Source organism: Crocodylus siamensis, chromosome 9 (assembly GCF_052110815.1).
Source record: "Crocodylus siamensis isolate JL-2025a chromosome 9, ASM5211081v1, whole genome shotgun sequence".
NCBI lineage: Eukaryota > Metazoa > Chordata > Crocodylia > Crocodylidae > Crocodylus > Crocodylus siamensis.
Genome location: NC_143403.1, coordinates 24,682,501 through 24,705,707, shown reverse-complemented (window position 1 = coordinate 24,705,707; position 23,207 = coordinate 24,682,501). Strand labels below are relative to the sequence as shown.

The 23,207-nt window shown below is 43.6% G+C and overlaps 1 protein-coding gene and 1 long non-coding RNA gene across 7 annotated transcripts in view; both read left to right on the top strand.

Annotated features, from left to right (window-relative positions):
* ZNF423 (zinc finger protein 423) overlaps positions 1 to 23,207 on the top strand; it is a 316,969-nt gene that overhangs the window by 115,375 nt on the left and 178,387 nt on the right. For 2 of the 6 annotated variants that reach the window (XM_090063764.1, XM_090063766.1), the window contains exon 4: positions 170 to 250. The exons of 3 other annotated variants lie outside the window; for them this stretch is intronic. In XM_090063764.1, the coding sequence (XP_089919890.1) occupies positions 170 to 250 (81 nt within the window). Of the gene's footprint in view, positions 1 to 169; positions 251 to 13,639; positions 13,758 to 23,207 lie in introns of those variants that run through there. One more of the 6 variants, XM_090063769.1, reaches the window with a different exon arrangement.
* LOC149857224 (uncharacterized) lies at positions 3,470 to 7,213 on the top strand. Its single transcript, XR_016444322.1, has 3 exons — positions 3,470 to 3,685; positions 5,683 to 5,782; positions 7,115 to 7,213. It is a non-coding gene; the product is annotated as an uncharacterized LOC149857224 (long non-coding RNA).

Below are 23,207 nucleotides of genomic sequence, written 5' to 3'. Positions count from 1 at the left end.
CCTATTGGGTCTACGTGCCCATTTGTTATCTTCCTTTTTCTTCAGTTTCTCAACTGAATATGGAGTATTTTTTAGCAAGTTAGCACATCAATGAACTGGACAGGAATAGGTTATGTTGGGGTCCCTGAGCATTTCATGAGGTCCTCTTCTGTTGTTGATAACTTTACAGGTTGTCTGTTTCAAACAGCAGCAGAGCTATATATGGATATTGCCAGCTTGGAAGTGGCTGATTTTTCTAAACTACTGTACGGTAGGAACTAGTTTATAATTAAAGTCTTGCAGTTGCTCCTTTTAAATGCCCTGTAACTTGTACATTAGGCTTACATTTTAAATGAGGTATTGTAACTGTTTCATGCTAGTGTATAATTTTTCATTTTCTTGTATTCACCTGCTACAGAGAACTATAATTGTCTTGCAACTGTGTATGCAGGATGCTCACCCAATAACCCCTATATGGCAGCTTGTAAAACTAGTGACTACATCTCATGAATGTAATTCTTATGTAGTACTTTGTATTTTACACTTACAAAAACAGACTTCTCAGATGCACCCCCCAAATTACAATGTTTTGCTGTACCTGATTGGCACTTTCTAAGTTATTTTTCTTTCTTTCTTTTTTCCTAAATATTACTGGATTACTGATCACCCTTCACAGAGGAAAGTAAAATGCTGTTGTGTAAAAGCAGTATAGAAAGTTAATTATACACCTAGTTTATACAGCTGTGGCTCTAATGACCTACTGGCCCTAATTACTGTGTTGCAGTTCAGTCTGAGTGCTCTTGCCTGTGCCAGAGCCCTTTTTCTTTCTCTTAACCTGGCTAGTGTTTCAGTATAAAAAATAACAAATTTCCCCCACCTTTTTTTCTGGTGCCGGAATACAGTTTTCCTCCTTTCCACAGATCATTGTAGAACGTATTAAAATTGGCACCGGAAAAGCCCTGCTAACACTGAAAACAGTGTAGCAACATGGACTTCTTTTAGAGTTCTCACTTTTCAGTGTAAGGATCTGAAAGTGGGCACTGGGAGAGTTAAATGTTTATTATCATGTTGCTGGAAGGGCTATTAACACAGGGCACTGTCTTTTTTGGTCACAGGCAATAACACCTCCAGATGTAAGGATAATAAGGTGCTGGAGCAGCTTCTGGCTGTCCTTAACAACTAGGCATTTTGTATTTGACCCTGTATTCAGTATATATGTTCCCTGGAATAAGACAGCAAAATGCAGTCTGATTGCATACCACCATTGACAGAATAGAAGGAGCCTCATCTTGCGAGGTGCTGAGAAGCCAGTTAGTGCCGAGGGCTCTAAGCTCCTCACTGAAAATGCCAAAGCTATGTTAGTTGACATGCCTGAGGGCCAAGCGGAACAGATTGCTATTACATAGATAATAGTTAAGTATATGTGGATAGTGCCCATTCAGTGTATGAATAAGTTCTTTTCAGGACTCCTATAACAAACATATCAATAAGCTATTATGCTAATAAGTTACTAGCCCCTCTAGTTTCCTAAGTAACTCCACAATGAAATATTGCCTCCTGTTTAATATTTTTTCTACATTACTTAAAACATATTACAGTGTATGAATTTGCAGCTGAAACCAAGCAGAAATTCTATTACAAATTTAATGATAAATAAGTCACATGCTAACGTTTGAAGAATTGACTGTTTAGTAGAGCTTACTGCAAAATATATTTCCTGAGCTGCTACTTAACTAGAGCCTGCTCAGAGCTGACACGTTCCTTGTGCTGAGATGTACCTATTGTGGTTCTTTGCAACGCTGTGAGGTTCTTAGGGTATATGTATGTGTTCCTGTGTGACTCGTCCAGTCCAGCGGTTGTCTTAGCATAGTGTTTAATGCATGATGGTTGTAATACTGCACAAAGTGTTATACTTTCTGACAGTGTTGATTTCCAGCAATCCTGAGAATCCTTCTGCAGCTACAGGTAGGTGATGCACCGTTCAGTCTGCTCAACTCTGACTACGGGACATAGACTCAAACTGAGGCCCATCAAACTGGAAGAGTTAATGAAGGCTGACCGTCAAATGATGTAGGAATTGTTTCTTCAGCAGTTTCTGTATCTTTGTTTTTTGAGGCTGCTGCAGTGCTGCCAGTTGGCCCTTGAAGTGCCTCTCTTATCTGGTTTCTGTGGGAAGAGATCATTTAAATCTAAAATTAGGGTTGTGTACCATAAAGGGCCAAATTCAGGGTTGACTCTTGTAGTCCCATAAGGGGTCATGTTCAGCAGGATTAATGCATCCTATAACAGAGGTATGAAGAGCCTGTGCAAGAGCACTCCGTGCCCCAGTAGCTCACTATAATATTGCCAATTTGACCTTGGTGGTGCATCTTTTGGGAGCTGTGGGAATGGGAAACTGGACATTTTGCTCTCAAATAAAAATGTTGCTGGTGTGCCTTGCCCCTCCCTCAGTGAATTGCCAGAGAGACATTTGTGACGGGTTTCCCAGGGGATCAGGGCAGGCAGAATGGGAAATTGGACATTGTGCTTACAGATAAGAAGAGTGTTGTCAATGTGTCTGCAAACAGCTTGGTTGTATATAACCAAAAACCTCTGTAAATAATAGGCATGTCTGCTACTCCCTTCTGCCGCCACATAGCCAGCAGTACCTGCTGATGGCCTGGGTATGCACTGCCAACCTGTACATACTTTTCATTATGATGATTATGTCTTCCCTCAATCTATCTGTGTTGCAACTCATTTTCACACAGGTAAAGCACTTTCATCCTTACCTTGATTTTATTAGCTCTTCAGTAAGGAATTATTATTGTTTTTTATAACCAGTTTGTTTATTTTATCTGCTTAGAACATGCCTGCCCCTAGAAACTTAAGATATAACTAAAAACACGTCCACACCCAATCCACAAGATCTAAAGTAAGTGAAGGTGAGAACAGAATGCATCTATTAAACAGGGAGTCACACCTAGAGCGCGTGTTCTGCTTACTGCAGTGGTTGCCTCCTGATGGGTGCAGGACCTTTACAATGCATAGTGGTTTGGTAGGAGGCTGTTTCTAAGACCACTTTCCTCCTCCTGACAAGCTGTTGCAGTTGTGACCAGCAGAAGCATTTGAAGTGGAGCTCCCTCAGTATAAAGGAGAGGGAACTATGGGCAGGGTGTTCTTTGTGAAGGCCCGCTGATTCTGGAATGAACTTCACCACCCAGATTTGTTGGAGCCCTGATCTATTTACCCTCTGAATATAGTGCAAGGCCCATGTTCCCTCCAGGGCACCTGGAGCAGTGCTATAGTGTTAGGAAATGGCTTTTGTGACAGCTTTTTTGTTCCTATGGGAGATTTTTAAAGGTAACATTGATGGCTGGGAAGTTCCTATTTTTATTTACAAAGTGTTCTGTTATGAGAGGGGAAGGTGCTGTAAACTGAATTTGAGGGCAGTTAGTTTTTTGCCATTTCTATATCTAATAAATAATCAATATTTATGAACAAGAGAGGGGGTTACCATATTTTCTCACATATCATGTGCATCAGAGGATAATATGAATCTTGTTTTTGAAAAGCAGGATGAAGGAAAAAAAAGGTTTTTCCAGAATTATGGCTGCATAGAGCAGGGACAGGGTCTAATCTTCAGGGAGTTCATCCTCCTTTTCCCGCTTGACTAAAGCTGAAACCTCAGCTGTTGCTGAAGACTGCTCTCCATAGGTGGATAGAGGTAAGGAGTCTCCCAGACTATGAAATATGAGAAGAGTGATCTGGAGCAGCTAGCATCTGGCAAAATTGCTCTAAGAAAGATGAGCTTGATTAGTGGACTATTAAAAAGAAGAGATGATCATTAATACCTCTAAGGTGAAGAACACTGAGCCATTACGTCAAGTGACTCCCTCAGCTGCCTGAATAGTAATGTAACAGTTGCTGTACTGTGGAGCAGGAATCAAAGCAGGGTGCTTCCATCCCAGGCAGACAATCAGCTTTCCCACTTAATAAACACACTCCAAATTTTGAGGGGCCTATTTTGGGTAAAACATTCTTCAGTAAACAAGGGTTGCATCTGTATTGGCTTATGTTTTTAAATGGTCTTAAAGGTATAGGTAAACCTTTGGAAGAGAAACTAATGTTGTCCAATCCACATTGACACAAGCATGGATTCTTGTAGCAAGAGTTGCATTCAAAAGTAAAGGCTGTGCCTTTCTTGTTGACTGGTGATCAGAGATGTAACTGGCCAGTACTGCACTCTGGGCATGAGCAGCGACTGGAGGTTCACTGTGGGACGTGTCATTTCCTTTTTTTGCGATTTTAACACTGTCTTTTCATAGCAAAAAAATGAGGTGACATCTCCCCTAGAAGCAGTGAATCACTGGCCACAGCTCCTGAACAGAACGCTACTGCCACGGCTTCGCCTTTCTCACTGTCGGAGCTGGAGCTACTTCAGGGAAGATGCAGGGGATGAGAGATAGGGATGAGAATGGGGAGGGTGAGGAACTTTCTTGCTCTAATCTGGTGCCAACCCCCCAGGCTTAAGCAGTGCCTGGGACTTGTGCCTTGTGTGCCTATGTACTACTGTCATTAAGAGAAATCAGTTTTGGCTATACATGCTGCCTGATGATCTAGGACAGGTGTGGTAAACATACAGCCCACTTGCTGCAACACCATTTGGTTCCTGGTACTTCTCCTGGGTCTGAGCAGATCCATCAAGGGCACGGTACATGCCAGACCAGCCTCACAGGCAGGGCCCATGACATGCGCTGCATGCAGCACTCACCCCAGCCACTCTGAGACTACACCACAGAGCATATTGCTGTTCCGGCTAGAATAGGTGCTGGATGTAGAGCAATCTGGATGTGGGAGTGTTGACTAGATCCCAGACTGGCTCAAGTGGGCACCATGCTATACATGATGCCTGTTCTGTCTGGACTGTACCACACGCAGCATCAGCCCTGGAATGTACACCCTACATGGTGCCTGCCCCAGCAGCTCTGGGGCTGTGCCACATGTGATGCCTGCTCCAGTCAGTCTGTGTGCAATGTGGGTCCCAGACTGGCTGGAGCGGGCGCCATGTGCAGCATGGTTCCCAGCACGGGTACCGTGTGTGGTGCAGTCCAGCTGGGGTAGGCTCTGTGTGCAGCGTGGTGCCGGCTTTAGCCAGTCTGGGATCCATGCTACATGTCCCTGGCCAAACAATGCTGCACTTGCACTTGTTCCAGCTGCTCTAAGATCTGTGCTGCACACAGCACAGGTCCCAGACTGGCTGGAACAGCAGCTGGAGCTATTATGCTGGGAAAGGGAGGATGGGAAGGGGAGGGGGTATATGGGTCAGGTCTGGCCACATGTCACTGTTATGGCTCACAGGTCCAGATGAATTTATCTGACCTAGAAGGACTACCATGATTTGAGGCAGTCTTCAGATGGCAGGTGCATCCTCCTGACTAAGAGTTTGCCATTTTTTGTTTTCTGATTCATTTTCCCATCCTCCTAATGATCCTTCAGCCTAGTCTGGATCAAATACCAGATCAGGTCAAACACCAGTCCTCATCTACCTTTCAATCTCAAACAGAAGGGGATGATAAAGTTAAGATAGCTTTGTCCTCAGCACTGTGGAGGCATTTTATGCCATCCCTTCTGACAGTGTCATACATTGTTGTAATAAGATGAATGACTAGACTGGACCCTATCTGAGTGAGCTTTGAGCAGCTGCCTGCTTTACCTTTGCAGCTTCTCCGAAACAAAGAATTGGAGTCACTCAAGCAAATCTATCTATCTTGCTGGGCACTGCAGATATGTCAGCAATAACTCATGGTCATTGGCACTGAAGGTAACTGAGAACACTAAAAAAACCCCCTAAGGCATGGTCACTTCATCTTTATCTATCACCAGGAAAAAATCACCAGCCCTTGTAGTAAGTTCATTTTCTGTGCTGTACTGGTTCCGAAGCCAGATTTTCTGAGTTCATGTAGATCTGGATATCTGCAAGTTGCTTAACCAATATCTTTCTTTTATGTTTTCTTTATGTCCCTCCTCCTTCTTCCCTCCCCCCTAAAAGGACTTGAGACAGGCTGGGAACTATGGGTACTGGTAAATGCTAAACTGATGTTGTCTAGGACAGTGGTTCTCAACTTGTTTTGTACTGGGACCCATTTGCCAAGATTGATGACTTGTCCCGGCCCACACCACGCTGGCCCTACCAGTGCCTGACCCATAGTTCCCTGTGCCCCTGGCCCTGCTGGTGCTCCTCACCTCCAAGCTACAGCCCCGTGGCCTTTTCGGTGCCCCTAAACCCCAAGCTTCAGCCCCCTGGCCTTGTTGGCACTCCTCACCCCCAAGCCATGGCCTGTTTCCTCAACACCCCGCAGGCCATGCTGGTGCACCTCACTCCTGATCCGCAGTCCCTGTCTCCCCCAGCCCTGCTGGATGGGCCCCTCAATGCCCCCGTCCCACTTGGGGCAGAGCACAAGCAGCAAATGTGGGCCCCTGCATGTATGGGCGCAGCCCTATCCCACTGGCCCAGGTACACAGCTCTCCGCTGCAAAGGACAGCCCCCACCTCCTTCTCCTATTGGAGGGCCAGGTGCCTTTTTCTCCCCAATCCCTCTGCCCTGCCGCAGTGCTGTGCCTGGCCACCAGCACCAGGCCCCCCCCCCCCCCCCCCCCACACACACACACCAGCCCTCCGGACAGTCCTTTGGACTTCCATCCCCCACTCCCCATGCAGTTACCTGCATCCAGTTGCCAGGGCTGCTCCCGCAACCTTGCCTTGCTGTATGCTGGCCCTGCATATCTGTGCATGCAGATGCACGTATGCCCACTACCTCCAGTTGTCCCAAGCAGCCACTTGCAGACTGGAATGCTGCCAGCCTGCAAGGGGAAACGTGCACTTTTGTGAATTTTTCTGAGACTTCTTTGCGACCCTTTCAAATATTCTTGTGACTCAGTTTTGGGTTGCGACCCACCAGTTGAGAAATGCTGGTCTAGAAGGCAATGAGGTGGTAGAATAGATCCTATGGATAATTAACACCAAACTAACATTATTATGTCTGTCTTGTCATGAGAAGAGTAACAGGTCTATGGACAGCTTCCCAGCAGTAGGAGATGGATTATTCTCTGTGAGAGCTCTGAGGGATAGAAAGATTTTTTTTTTGTCTTCACAGTAGGGAAAACAACTAAAAGCACTTCTATACCATCAAAGGACCCTGTTAAGGAGTGCTGGAGTGAAGCCGACCACACCTGTTCTGCATCAGCTACACCCCTATGTATAGGTAATGTAAAGACAACACTGATGCTCGGCATGTACTAATAAGCCTGCTGTGAACTTATTGGTGCACTTCCAGGCGGCTGCATTACATCTCTTTGGGTATTCAAATGTGTGCAGAGCAGGTAGGCCATGCTTCACTGTGGTGCTCCTTGGCATGGTCCCTTGACAGTGTAGGCTTGCCCTCAGAATTCATTGTTAGCTGAAACAAATAAAACCAACTAGCAGTGCATTTCAGGCAGGATGTGCAGAGCAGCATTTTGTCATAAACATGTTACGAGAGCATTTTTTAAAGATTGCTTTCCTTAAGTGTAAAAAAGAAAATGGTAAACAATTTGCAAACTTGGAAATTTTAATAAATCCCGAGAAAGAGATATCCAAACGTTTTGAACAATTTCCACCCTTTATTTTTTTGACCAGCTGTAACAAAAACCATACAAGTTCTATAGTACACATTTGAATGCTTTTGTTGTGGCCTCATTAAACTTGGCTTGTCTGCAGACACAGCTGGCATGTTGTTAACTGTGCTCCAGGCTTGGGAAAGCCAGAATGCAGCTTCCCCCCAGTGCCGGCTGGCTTTAGGGAAACTAGCCAGCATGGCTTGGTCTTCTTCAGATGGCCAGCTTTGGGGAAGCTAGCTGAGGCATTCTCTTTAATGTCTTATGGGTTTAAGAAACCCAGAACTCAGCCAGCCCCTATGTGCTGGCCTTAAGGGAAAGCTGGCTGGTATACTGGCAGCCCACTGTCAGCCAGCACTTTACTGCCCCCCTGCCTTGAGAAACTGGCCATTCTCTCTCATCTTTTTATTTGGGAGTCAAAGTTTTTAGAACCGATTGGGCTTGGAATGTGGCAGTACAGCTGGAAGAGACTGAGCAAGACTTGGATCAAAGCAGTTTAATTTTTATGGGTGCCTCATTACACATACTACCTCACTTTTCTTTGAGTCTTTCCTTTTTTTAAGTTCCTTCCCAGTTTTATATTCTTATTGCATTTTTAGTCAAATTTTCTTAATTCATTGTCTTATTCACGTGCCCCTTTCACTTATCTTCCACTGAAATACCTTTTTCTTCTACAATCAGGATATATATTTTTTACTTTTAAAAAAATCTTGTGAGAAACTAATATTTGTGAGAGGATCTGGACTGATTTAAATCAAAATGACTTAAATAACTGAATTTAATCATGATTTAAACCAGTGAACAGGAACTCTTGACTTAAATAATTCATTTTAATCTTGTTTTGCATTTGTACTTTTTACTTACCTTCCTAATTTTTTAATTCATAAAGGTTGTCATTGGCTGATATATTTTGCTGTTTCTTTCAGATAACCAGGAGAATACATTCTTCCTGCATATATGCATTTGCTAATGCAATTATGTAGTTTCACATTTTATTCAGAATCTTAATTTTTACATTATTTATGATGTTAGAAAATGATGAATGGCATATTTATTATTTATTAGCTGATAATTATTTTTTTCTCATGATTTGTGTCAAGCTGCATTTAGATGGGGAAATTGGAATTCAATTAAAAATTGACAAGAACAGCATTTGAAACTAATGAAATTGTTTTTATTAGTTAAACTACCTTAAATATATTGCATTCACATAAGGAAGAAATTAAAGAGTGAAAGGATTAGATCTGCTAGCTCTGAAATCTTCAAAACTGTGAGTTTATTTCCACAGGGGTAGATAGGCATCTTTAGGACAGTGGTTCAAACTTTTTAGACTCAAGACACCCTAGTTTGACTCCAGACACCGCTCTGCAACTTTTATAAGTTGTTTGCCTAAACCCTTAACCTTGGAGACTGTCTGCAGAAGGGAGTTTAGACTCCCTTTAGTCTTTGGCTTCTGCCAAAGTTGCTAACAGTTAGGGACTGTTATACAGTGTGTTTAATATGAATGTGACATCTGAGGAATGATTGGAAACCAACAAATTCACCTATTTTAGAGTAAGAGCTTTCCCTTATAGATTTCATAGACATTAGGGCTGGAAGGGACCTCAGAAGATCATCAAGTTCAGCCCCCCGCCCGAAGGGCAGGAAGTCAGCTGGGGTCATAGGAACCCAGCAAGAAAAGCATCCAATTTTTTCTTGAAGGCATTCAATGTGGGTGCTTGAACCACCTCCAATGGCAGGCTGTTTCAGACCTTGGGGGCTCGGACAGTAAAGAAATTCTTCCTTATGTCCAGCCTGAATGGTCTTGCAGTAGTTTATAACCGTTTGACCTCGTCATCCCTTGGGGCGCTCTGGTGAACAAATGTTCCCCCAGATACTGGTGGTCACCCCGATAAACTTATAGGTGGCCATCAGATCACCTCTGAGTCTGCACTTTTCCAGGCTAAAAAGCCCCATGGCTCTCAGCCTGTCATGGTAAGGTCTGTTTTCCTGACCTCTGGTCATGCACGTGGCTCTTCTCTAGACTCTCTCAAGCTTCTCCACATCCTTTTTGAATTGTGGGGCCCAAAACTGGACGCAGTACTCCAGCTGTGGCCTCACCAAGGCCGAGTACAAGGGGAGAATGACGTCCCGGGATTTGCTCAAGAAGCATCTATGGATGCAAGCCAGTGTTTTGGTTGCTTTACTAGCCGCAGCATCACACTGCAGGCTCATGTTCATCTTGTGGTCAGTGATGACCCCCAAGTCTCTCTTTTGTAGTGCTAGCCAGCATAGCACTGCCAAGCCTATAAGGATGCTGCAGGTTTTTCCTCCCAAGGTGGAGAACCTTGCATTTTTCAGTATTAAACACCATCAGGTTCTCGTCTGCCCAATTGCTGAGCCTGTCCAGGTCAGCCTGGAGCGCCCTCCTGTCTTCAGGTGTGGATGCTTTGCCCCAAAGTTTGGTGTCACTGGCGAACTTGGCCAGTCCACTTCTGACTCCAGTGTCCACATCATTAATGGAGATGTTGAACAATATGGGTCCAAGGACAGAGCCTTGGGGGACCCCACCGGTCACAGGGCACCATGACGATTGACTGCCGTCAGTTACCACCCTCTGGGTCCGACCACAGAGCCAATTTTCCAGCCAGCAGATCATGGTGGACCCAAAGCCACAATTGGCCAGTGTCGCCAAGAGGTGATCATGGGATACCAGTTCAAAGGCTTTTTTGAAGTCAAGATATATGACATCAATCTCTTCTCCCTTGTCTAGGTAATAGGTCACCTGGTTGTAAAAAGAAGTGAAATTGGTCAAGCAAGACCTACCTGCATCAAATCCATGCTGGCTATCCCTCAGGATGTTGGTGTTGGCCAGTCCATTAAGGATGGGCTCTTTAATAAACTTTCTAAGACCTTCCCCGGGATACAGGTCAGGTTGATGGGCCTATAGTTTGTCAGATCCACTTAGTCTGGACAGGAATCAATTAATAATCATATAGTAAAAGCATCTAGATTTCTTTTCCAGTTTCTGTTGAATCATCTGTTTTTGTTATTCAGGGCCCATCTCAGCTGTCCTAAGTGATATCATGTTGTATTTTATCATATACCTCTTCCTAGCATCTGATAGTACCTAGAAGCCTCTTCCCCCTGTTCTTCTTTTCAAGCACTGTGGCTAAGGAACTTTTCTGGTGGAAGCAACAATATGCTTATGAATAAAAAAGAGGGGAAAAAAGACAATTGCAAAAGACAGGACAAAGTTACAGAGATTGCTTATTTATTATTATGATCTTGCTCTTCCTCTAGTTAATGGGAAAAGTAGGCTGGACTTTTCAAGATGCTTTCTAAATATTAGATATTCTGTATGGCTATTATCATAGTATCTGAGCATTTCACAGTCTTAATGCACTTAGTCTGACAAGACCCTTGTGAGCAAAGAAAGTACAATTTATATGCATTTTACAGGATGGGGGAATTGAGGTACAAGACTTTGATTTGCTTAAGATCATGTCATATATGTGATAGATCTTCCTTGCATCTTGCTTGTCCTAGACAAGTATCCTAATGACTGGACCATCCATTCTCTTGGAAGGACACCATTTTAGAATGGAATTTGGTTGCCTAACTTCCTCAGACCTTAGAAAATCTTTGCAATAATTGTCAAAGAAACCTTGGTCCCTGATTGTGTTGTTACGCAGCTACCATTTCCCTCGCAAGTGAGGGCTTGAGGAAGGTATGAGGAGGCTCATCGCCTTTTCTCTTCTCCAGGGAATCTGTTCCAGAAGCAGTAGAATGAAGATTTCTTTCATTATTCCCAAACAGTTTCTATACAGTGAACTCACTTTGCTTATGTAGCCCTTTGTGGTTAATGATATTTACTAAAGTAAATGAGACTTGTAGTAAAGTTGTATCAAGTGTTGTCTGAAGTAAAAGCAAACAAATAAACCTGTTTGTAGCAATTAGTCATTTTTAAATTTGGAAAAATAGGTGGGAGTGGCAGAAATCACTTTATGACCTTTCGGAGTCTGGATCTCTAGATAAACCTTTCTTAACTTCGCCCAACCAAAAAATGAGTGAAAAAAATTTATTTTATTGAACTCCAAGAAGGGTTTGTTTAGCAATTTGAATCGCATCAATCAGTGTCATATCTTTATGATATGCAAATGAAAAAAATATTATATTGTATTGTTCTGATATGTAATAGGAGAGAAAATATAAATTACAATGTACCATTATCACTTTTTCCTAGCCTTTGTTTATGATGATCCTTAACTTATTCTCCTTGTCTGCTTTTGACTTTTGTAATGCTGAGTTTTCCTTGTCCTCTCCGTGCACTTCTCCTGTGAGGGGTCACCTCATTCCCTCCCACTGTCTGTCTCTTTGTTCAACAGTGTGATCTCTCAGTGGGATTTCTCCTTGCTTTACTCTTGCCTTGGCCCTCATCCCCTTAGGTTTTCTTTCTCATTCTCCCTCTTGGCTTCCCTGATGTTACATCACTCCACAGTTGCTTCCCTCTTCTTCTTTCTTACTCATTGGTCTGATAACTTAAACTCCTTGTTTAATTGTCCTTGCCATGGCTTTCATGGCTCCTTATAGCTCGGTTCCTCCCTACCCTGCATATATGCTCATATACTTTTTTGGTATACTTTTTTCCTTTAGTCAGCTAATGAGACTACCGTTTCTCCTCTTTTCTCATCGTTGTCTTGTGCTTTTTTTCTGTGATGCTCTGATTCATATACACATGGTTAACCTGTGTAACTACTTGATCATATCACTTACATGTTATGTAACTCCTTTCCCTTTTTTTTTGTTACATGAAGTTGTTGTGGCCTGTGTCAAGTTAAGTCTTAAGTTCTCTGGGACAAGATTTTCTCTCATTATGCTTTCAAACAGTGCTTAGCCAGATTTGGATTCTGATTGGGGCCTTAAGGCATAAATAAATAAAGTATTTTGTCTGCCATGTTTTATGGAATATATCTAGTCATCTTGAGGGTGACAGCTAGTAGAAAAGAAAGAATTTGGACACCATCAACCCAAAGCAAGCAATGGAAAAAGGAAGTGAAAATAAGCTATATCTTTACTTTTACTGTAGGTTAAATGGAGAATATTTTCTATTTCCTAGAAAATAAGGTAACTATACAAATGACAGGATCAGGAAAAAGACATCCAGAAGATTTTAAGATGCATCAGTTTGTCAGTTTGTGTTAAGTAGTTTTGTTTCAGGGAGCTGACTGGCTAAAGTTGGCTGCATTGAAAATTACATCATTACTTCGGGGGAGCATTAGTCTTAATTAAAAGGAAAAATGAGCCTATCTTTACAGCAAGTTGGGGGAATGAATCTGTGAGTCCTACCATACTTGAGAAAACTGCAATTTGAGTCCCAGCAAAGCTGGCTGCTTTGACAGTTGCTGCCACAGTAATTGGCCGTGCATATCCAGATCATAAAGTGACAGGCAGTGGGTTCAGCTCAGCACTTGACCACTCTGCAAACAATCTGGGGAGGGAGGAAAAAAGATTTGTGAACTTGCCCCCTTTGAGATAGCAAATGCTTCTCTCCCAGTGACCAGGATCATCGATGAGAAGCATCCAAGTCTTTTTTTGCTGTCAGTGGATGTCACTGTGGACACCTTTGTAGTTCAAAGGAGCCAATATATATACATAGGGAATAGTAAAAACTCAAGGATAAAAATATTATAATGTCTGGTCTGCTCTGGGTTTTAGTCTGTTAAGGAAGATACCCACAAATGTTTTGAATTAGTTCACTTCCTTGCATACTTGATTATTTTGGAGGTATGGAGCCTAACCAAAATCTAAGGGAAAAATAAGTTGCTTTGTTAAAGCAGACTTGAAATAATAAAAAAAAGGAAGGGCTTAACTTTTGTCCTGAGGCTGATAAAACAGCACCACACAGCTGAAAATCAATCTGACCCTCACCCACGTGATGCTGTTGTCTCAGTCTGTCTTTCATTTCCTTTGGTTGAGTGAAGGCCATGGCATTCAGTAAGGAGAAAAGCCAGAGGGAGGTGGGGAGAATCCTGTTTTCACTGGAAAGACCGCGGTGCTTGTTTAAGTTGACTCCATTAATGAAAATTGCTAAAAAACTTTTGGACTTTTTAATTTTACATTGTACAGTACATTTCCCTGTCAATGGATGGGAATCCTAGTAAGGTAAAGATTTATTATTGGGTAAAAGGATGTGCTATAAAAGAAAGACTGGGAGGTAAAACATTTTGTTATGATTAAATGTGGAATTAATCAAGGCCAGTATTTTATATTGAAGGCTTTATGTGGTAACAGGAAACTTGAACATTCATTTAAAGAACTAAATTCATACCCAAAGGGGAAAAAGACCAGCTATTTTTTCCAGGGATATTTTGACATTCTGTATTCTGAGCCTAATCCAAATGAAGAAAATGTACTTAGATACATGTATATTTATATACCAGGATGATAAAAGAATTTAAGCCTGTGTGCATATAATGTTGTTGATTTGTGAAACTGCAGGTACATGGTGATGTACTCCATGCAAATATTTTTACTAATTTAAACAGTCTGCATAGCTGTAGTTCTTTGGAGGAGGAGGCACATGTGTGCATACACACATGTGCATGCGCACGCACATACACACATGCACACACATTAATTTTGCTAAAGATGCAGTAGAATGCTGAATGGCAAATGCAATGTCCAGCATTCCATGCAAATTTTTGTGTTACTAAATAATATCAGCAGCTTTAAAAGTAAAACATCTTGATATTTATTTCTGCTGCATCTAGAAAGCAGGAAAAACCACAATCCACAGTAATTAATCCAAAGCTCTGTTTCTTCCACTATCTCACTTTAAGTGGAACCCAGTTCCAAAAGATGCCCAATCTTTCTTTTAAAAAACAGATGCTTTTCCACTGAGGTTTTGTAAAACCCAAATTGTCCTAAGTTCTGCCCATCCAAACTGCAGCTTTTCCTAATTCAGTTGGTGACTCACCCCATCAGCATAATATTGTCTTGCTTTTAATTTTACATATGTTGATTACAGTAACTTGGAACGAGTTGTTTCCTTATTTTGTAAATGTTGGATGTTTTAGGAAGGCCTCTAACAAATGCCAAGTTCTTAAAAAGATAAAGGCACAGATTGGATTTAACTATAGAGATTAATCCCTGCTTCATAAAGGTTAACAATTTGTTCATTAATCTGTTTGGGAAGAGGGAGATTAATTTTTGCCTAATTTTTTTGGTTTGAGTATGTTTTGTCCTCTGATGTGCCCGCAGTCACTGGTGCAGGCTTGTGCTATTATTTTACAGATTATTAAAACAAAGTAGCAAATTTGTAAAATGCTTGGACTTTTACTTGGCAGGTTCTACTGTTAAAATCTCTATGTGATCTGCCAAAATGTGATTTGCATAAATGTAGAATTTAACAAGTTATCATTCTGATTAATGCCATTAACTGCTTAACTACTACAGAAATTGGCTTCCAAAGTTGTTACATGGTAGCTATCACTTTCAACGTCATTCCATTTGGTGTCTCACTGGGGATAATGGTATGCATGAGCTAAAGGGAAAGCCAGAAGGTCAAGGATCTTTTCGTTTAGTCTCTTTGTGCATTAAAAGTTCTATTATGTGTTGATATTGCATGTGGTTTCCAGTCTGTTGCCTACAGTGCTTCCAAAATCCATTGATGAAAAAGTTCAAGAAGTTAAACATATCTTGTGTGCAGTAAGTACCAAGCAGTTTTTGTTTGTATATGTGCCAGGTGAGTGTGAGACAGTAATAGATCTTCCCCTCACAAGATCAGGCCCAGTATCTAATAGGCGTATTTAAGACTAAGAACTTGTGAATCAAACTTAAACCATCTTACAAAAAGGTTAATTGAAATGCCCATATAGATGATGACTAAGAAAGCTGTTTTGCCTTTTCCCCTACGCTCTGTGGTAGCAAATGTAGCTACACTGGTTTTGGGAGTTTGTGTGTGTTTGTTTTCTTTTTTTTATTCTTGGGAATGTTGCAGCTGCTGTTGTGGGCAGCTCTGCAAAGAAGAACAAAGGTAAACCAGGCACATGCAATTTTCTACCCTATGATATAGGTAAAGTGTGTGCACATATGTGTGCGCGGGCATGTATATGTGAGCACATGCTTACAGAACATTCACCCACTCCTCATCTGAACAGGCTTATCTGTTAGGGTTACCAAAGCAGCAGCAACAGTAATAGTACTCATCCTGAGGCTGGGAGGGCAGTCACTCTCCTCGGAGACCTCTGTGCTGCTTCTTGACCAACATTTAAGAGAATGGAAAAGCAGAATACATGATGTACCTTCATCCTAGATACTGCCACAGTATACTTAGATTGTTTTTAGTTCCCTGCAGCTGGAATGGCTTTTGAAATATCTGGCTTGTCCACTATAAAAGGCATGGAGATAGCTTTAAATAGATTTTATTTGGGGGTATTAAATAGTGACAATGATCTTTGGCATGTGATTTAGCAACCATAGAAGTGAGCACAGTAGTTCAAACCTTAGTTGTATTGCTTCTGGCTCTTGGTAAGCTGAGTCACACATGCTTCTCAGTCTAGTCTTGCTTGCTTCCAGAGATAACTTGCATGCCAAGGATAACTTATACCAGGGGTGGGCAAAATACAGCTGGCGGGCTAGATCTGGCCCACCAGCTGACTGGATCCAGCCTGTGGCTGTCCTTCCAGCACTCCACATGGGGCCATGCCTTGCCTGCTTGCGCCAGGGCAGCCTGCACTGGGCTCCCACTGGTATGGGGCCCAGCCAGCGTGCAGCTTCTGGTAGGGCTGCTACGGGTACAGCTGCAGCCAGGTGCTGTTCAGCACTCCATGGCTTCAGTGGCAGCTCCTGCTTCTGATCTTGTCCCTGCCATATCACGCTGACTTGAGTAAGCAGTTTCAGTCAGGTGGCTCCCACCCCCAGCATGCAGGGCTCCAGCTTCAGCTCCTGGTTGCCTTCCAGTGGAGGGTAGCTGGGATGTGAAGCCAGAGCCTCACGTACCTGCTGGGAGCAGCGCAGCATGGTGCCATAGGAGCGAGAGGGGGAGCTGCTTCTGGAGGTGGGGGGCACAGAACAGTACCCAACTGGCTGCAGCCATACTGGGAACAACCTACCAGAAGCTGCTTCTGCTCCTACCCTTGCTGCGCCGCGCTGCGCCATGCCATGCCATGCCATGCCATGGCATGCCCCTCTGGGTGGGCAGGCGAGCAGCTTCAGCCAGGTGGCTTCTACCCCAGCACTGTGGCTCTGGCTTCAGCTCCCAGTCACGTTCCTAGGAGCTGTAGCCAGAGCCCCATGTGCTGGGGTAGGAGCCCAGCTGAAGCGGCTTGCCTGGAGCGGTGTAGCATGGTACAGTGAGTATGGCACTGCAGGGACAAGATCTGAAGCAGGAGCCTCCACTGGAGCAGCACCTGGCTGGGCTGCAGGCACTGGTAGGAATGTGATGCAGGCTGCCCTTGTGCAAGTGGGCAGGCCTTGGCCCAACGTGGAGTGCCACGGGACAGCAAGGACTGCACCACCTGGCTGACCTTTTCTGCACATGCCACCTGCTCCTCCCTCCCCTAGGCTTCTGGGACCTAGCACCCAGGCAGCACCCTGTCCACACACACCCATGCACATGCCCCCTCCCACACCCCACACTCCAGAGGGCAGGGGCATATGATCCCAGCCTTGCCGGCCCTTCCCACTCCTGAACACTGCTCCCTGCCCATCCACAGCCCCATAGGGAGTCTTGGTGAGTTGTTGTGGGGGAGAGGGGGCGGGGGAAAGAGTGCTGACCCAGCCTGCCACAGCTCATCAAAACTAATTATGTGGTCCTCAGGCCCAAGTAATTGCCCAGCCCTGATTTGCACCAATATCTTCTTCAGTGTTTTTTAATTCTGCATGCAGATGCAGCCATGTCCCCCTCTCCCTTATTCTGTTCAGCTTCATGCAGATTTGTTTGTAATCTGCAGCTTGATTCCCAGCTCACCTCTCCATTTCTTTCACAAGGAGTTTTGTAGCCATATAGAAGCTGTTCTGCTTTTTTGTAAGGTGCTGATAAGCCCCTAAACATCTGCATAAACAGCCATTCCAGTTCTAGGTCTTTAGAGGTTATTTACCAAGTTTTGTAAAGCTTGGATCCATACCCACACCCATCCTAGATGCACTAAATGTTTATCCCAGAGTGGTTCCTACAGCTTTGTTTGTATTACTATCTAGAGTTATCCCACTGCAGAAATCCTCAGGAGAGAGAAATGGCCAAGAGTATTCTGAAACAGCTGTTGCAAATTCAGACAAATACTGGACTGTTGCTAAAAGCAATAAGGATAGGGCAGATGTGATATATTTTGTAGTTTTACAGAAGATGGGGCATTAGCTCAGGCTCAGCTCTGTGCAGGGTTAACACATTTTTTGTAGATTTTGCTTTCCTTTAAAATCATTAGCTTGTTCAGTAGATACAAACTAAGAACATTTATGGTATACATCTGGTACTTTCAGGTGAGTTAGATGACGGAAGATTTACAAACTGCGTGATCAAATGCTGACCTGATATATGTTAATTTGGGCTTTCTTGGCAGTGGTTACAAGTTGGGCTTAGAGGCAGCTTGTGTAATATTGGTATTTGGTATATCATAAGACTTTGGGGGATTGCAGGGGAATGGCACAGGGCTCTTGATAAGAAATGAGTCAGCTGCATCCCAGATTTAAGCTTGTTGGCAAATGGTGCCTTATTATTGCTGTGCAAGGCAAGAGGAGAGCCGGTTGAAGAGAATTTCCGTAAATGTATGAAGACCATGACTAGCAGGGTAAAAACTCCCCAATACAACCATAGTTACTCCTCCCTCTGGGAGTCTTTAGAGAAAAAGCCTCTTGTGACAGGAACATGTCTCAGCTCTTCTCATGTGTGAGCTGCCGGGTGAAAAGATGGGGCCATAGAACAAAGGATGTTCTGATATAGAAGATACTCTTTTAAAGAATATGCCACATCAACCGTCTTTCATAAGGTCTACTGAATTTTCAGTTGCTGGTGCTCATCCCCTTGAGGATTACTCTACACCTGGGAAACACTGCAGTAACCTGGACTGATACCTCCTTGTATCTTTAATTTCTGCATGTAGACAGAACAAAAATAAAAGCTTCCCTGCTTTTATATCTTGCAGTTGAATCCTACCCTCCCCCTGATTTCCTTGAGGAAGTGTGCTGCAGTTACCTGAGAAAGAGGGAAGTCAAGGAAGTGTGTGCTTTCTAATTTTATATGGAACAAGAAAGTAGATGTTACCAGTGCATGTTACCCAGACACAGGCAGCTTTTTTTAAAGTAAGGAGTTTAACTTTGGCGATCTTCTGGGCTGGAGGAGGCCTGTTGGCCCGTATCAGCAGTTGCCTCTGACTTTGGAAAGGCAACTAGGTTGCTCATTCTTTTCAGATACCCTTCCTGCCCTGATTGTTTCAAATTCCTCTCAACATCTTAACACGAGTATTTCTCCCTTTATTTCCCACTCCTCACTCCACCACCATTTATTGAGACTAAGACACACTTCCCATCCAGCTACCTCCTTTTGTCTCAGTCTGTCTCATTCTGGTTTACAGATGATCAGCCTGGTTGAGAGATTATCCAAAATTCACTGTGGTAAAATGCCTCCCTATTCTGAACACCACATTGTCTCTGAGGGGATGTTTAGGTTCTTCTGAAAGAAGAAAACATCAGGGGAAATGGTAGACGAGCAGCATACTTTTATTTTGCTGCGGCTAAACTGTATGTGTTTGCAGGGGAAGATGACCGTTCTCTGCAGATTATTGATGGAAGACATAGAAGGAACATTCTTCTTGCTCCTTACTTCTTTGCTCCTTAATAATGTATATAGGTTGGTTCAAGCCAACAGGCCATCCATTCTGTCACACAGCTGTTGTACTTGTCTGTGTTGTATATATGTGTGAATAAGCCTCTGGGCTTAATTAAAGATAATTAAAACTATAGGATCGCCCCAAAGCTACTACTGTAAACACACAAAGCTCAATCTTATTTTGTTTTTGACCAATTTCACATGACATTTGATGGTTGGAACCTAATCTTACTTTTAGTTTTTAATTAAAACCATTGAAAGCAAAATGCAGCAGAGAATGTGATGTGAGAGAACACTAACTTCGCAACAACTTACTGAAACTGGACTAGCAAACTACATATGGTCCTGTTCTTTAGCAACTCCTTTGAACACAAGTGCAGTTCTGGAGGGGTGGTCTACATGTGAATATTAATGGAAGGCAAAAAACTCTGGCTCATTTCATGCCAGAGTTTATTGTTCCCACGTGCAGCATTTACATGTTCTCCTGGGACCATAGCATGTTGAACTGGGGCGGCGCAGTCCTGGCTGGCAGGAGGCCTTCTGGGGTTAGCCTTCTGGCCTGAGGCTACTTCTGCTCAGCTCACCATGCTGCAGAGGGGCTGGCTGGGGCAAGAGGAAGCTACAGCATGGGTCTAGCTGCCAGGCAGCCCCACACTGTAGCACTCTCGTGCCCCAGCCAGCCCTGGTCACCATCTTCGCATGCATTGTGGTAGAGTAAATAACTCTGCCATAGAACAGTACTTGTGTTGGGCAGACCTATCCTATGATGGAGTAAATTAGTTTACTCCAGACTAATAGCACTGCTTGCCTTACTGAAAAGGTAATTAGGCAACTCTGCAGTAAGCATCTCGTGTAGACACATCTAACTATCAATTTTTCCCATCCTTTCACTTGGTACCTTTTGTAAGCTAGTTGAGCATTTTCTGGTGTTTGAGCTTTAGTATCTGATGGCTATTTTTCTGTATACAACAGTGTCATATTTTGCTAAAGCAGAAAAATATATTTCCTAGAAGATGTTCTAGAAGAGCTAAGATGAACCTTCCATTGGAAATGCTGGAAGTGCCCCTGGTGAAATCTGTAGGGCAAGTCACTTCTGCAGTCTTTCTAAGAATTACCAGATAAGTGTAGTAGTTAAATCCAGTATTACTTTTTTATAAGGCTCTTGCAGTTGGTATCTTGCTCCTACTTCATAACTGTATGGTGTTTCTTTGATACGTCCCAATATTTACGCAGGTAGATGAGGGAATTTGGTTCCTACAAAAGGCTTTCTTATATTTTTATTCCTGCTAGTATTTTAAATTCACTGGAGGCCTGATTTTCAGAAATGCTGACCACCTACAGCTCCAACTGCAGTCAGTTGGAGCATGGGTACTTCATACCCCTGAAAGTCAGCTCTGAAGGGTTTTACATGCTCGAAAGAAATCCAGGTCAGGATTTTCAGTGGGATTCATGGGTGAGTGCTTAGAAGTTTTGAAAATCTTATGCTTGCATGTGTGTTTGAAAGCCAGATCTTAGGCTCCATTTTTTTAAATCTTGGCCCAAGCCTTTAAGGCCTCTTATATAAAGAAATTACCATATACAGTTTTAGCTACTAAGGGTTTTTTTTAACAGGAGAGATTCCTTCCCAAATACCTTGATTAACAGGGCTTTATTATTTTTTCCTTGTCTCCTAGCTGAAGTGTTGGGAAAACATGCTAACATTCCTTTCCTTAGATTGTACTGCTTATGGGCCTAATTCTGCACCTCTTACTTGGATGACGGGAGCTGTTGACTTTCAACATTCCAACATTATCTTAAAAGTTTAGAAGATACATATTGAAGTAGGTGTTGTTAAGCAAGTACTTTAAGCAAGAAGTTAAGCAAGAAGCTTGGTCAAACATATGTTCTAGGGCAGAGAAGGACAATACCTGGTTAAATCAATAAGACTATACCATGTCCAGATTGTGAACATAACTTGGATTTTCACTGTTTTCATGGTGATACTCATGCTTGTTTTGAGAATAATAAAATACACTGAGGCAGTTGATCCAGAACACATTATAGGTTTAGTTTTTCAGAATGCTTTTAGATGACGTTAAATTAAGTTGTAGCAAGAGTTTTACAGTTAATTGTGAACTGCATTCAGTTCTGTGGGAAGAGATCCCTTGTTGGCTTCAGTAGACTGCTACATGGGGATACTTATCTCTCCAGTTGGAACTCATTACAGGATCAAGCCAATGACTTGAATATTTCTTTATCTTTGAATTGTGGCATTTTTGGTTGTCTCTGTCCTTGGAAGAGCCTAGACTCCAGATTCTATTGTACAATTTTCTGAGGTTAACAGAAAAACCATATCAATTGAACATAGTGAATCTTTCATCTTGATTATGCAGTTTAAATGTGCTTTTTATTTCCCAGACAATGATGTAAGGTTTATAACAGGTAAAGATGAATATGCGCCACTACTCTGGTAGGAGAGTAGGGAAAGGAGGAGTAGGGGACGAGAGTTGGCTCTCAGTGTGAAATGGAGGGGAGGGATGGAGAAAGGAAAATTTACCTCTGGGCTGCAGAGGGGATTAACAGCATGGTGCAGAGAAGGGGCCAAGCTGGGCCAGGTTGCTTACTGTTGATACCTCATTTTACGGGCTGGAGCCAGTCACTTTGGGAGTCAGATCTGGCCATTGTGCTGTAGGTTGAGCAGCTGTGGTGTATAAGGATTATGTCAATCCAAATGATGGTTTTTAATGTGTGTTCATCATGCCTAGAAATAGTTGTGGGATCAGTCTTTCAAACTTATTTTGAGTGTGTGTGAGAGAGGTGTGGGAGGGTGGGTGTGCACATGTCGGGGTGAGTATGGAGGAGTGTGGGGGTATGGGTATGTGTATGTATGTGGGGGGGCTGCCTACACCCGTAAGGTTCCAGGAAACAGCTGTGGGTAGGGGGAAGAAGAGGGGCAGGTGTAGGTGCTGTCTGCCTCCCCCCCACCAATCTGGCCTGTGGCTGCCTCCACGACACTTCACATGGAGCTGAGCCCCACCTGTGGCAGCTTACTCTGTGCTCCCACTCACACCTGTGCCTGCTGATGGCCCTGGCCCAAGTTCTGGCCTTGATCAGCATGCACACATACTTCTCAGCTCCTCCCACTCCAGGTACTGCTTGACTCCCCCTGCCTCCAGCAGCTCCTTTTTCTCCTCCTGCCCCTGCTGCATCGCTCCAGCCACCTTTCACCCATTCAGCTAGCCGCAGGTGACTGCTTGGCTGGAAGGTGTAGCTGGAGCCCTGCGTGCTACAGCAGGAGCTGCCTGGCTGGGCATGTGGGGCCAGGCACATGCCCCAATGGCTGCTGCCACTTCCCTGTGCTACCTGCTTCCTGGAGCAGCAGGGAGGAGGAGCCACTGGAGGTAGGGGGAGCTGAGCAGTACTTGGGCAGCTACAACAGCAGGTGGAGCAGCCCTGCCTGGAAGCTGTTCACACTGTCCAGGGCCAGGATGGGTGTGGGCAGGAGCATGGAGTTGGCTGCCTCAGGTGGGAACGGGTGGGGCTTTGCCCCATGCAAAGTGCTGGGGGTGAGGGGTGGGGCAGCTGTGGGCTAGATCTGGACCGTGGGATATATTTTGCCCACCACTGGTTTAAAATCATGGAAACAGGATGTTAAGTGTTGATTGTAAAAGTGTAGTTTCCTAGACGTCTCACCCACAGTACTAGCATTTAGCTTGTATGTGCACTGAAATCAGTAATTGGATTGTGTTCCTGGAAGACGAATGTGAGCTACCTTTAACTTAGCTAGCTTGGATAATAGTGTAGCAAAG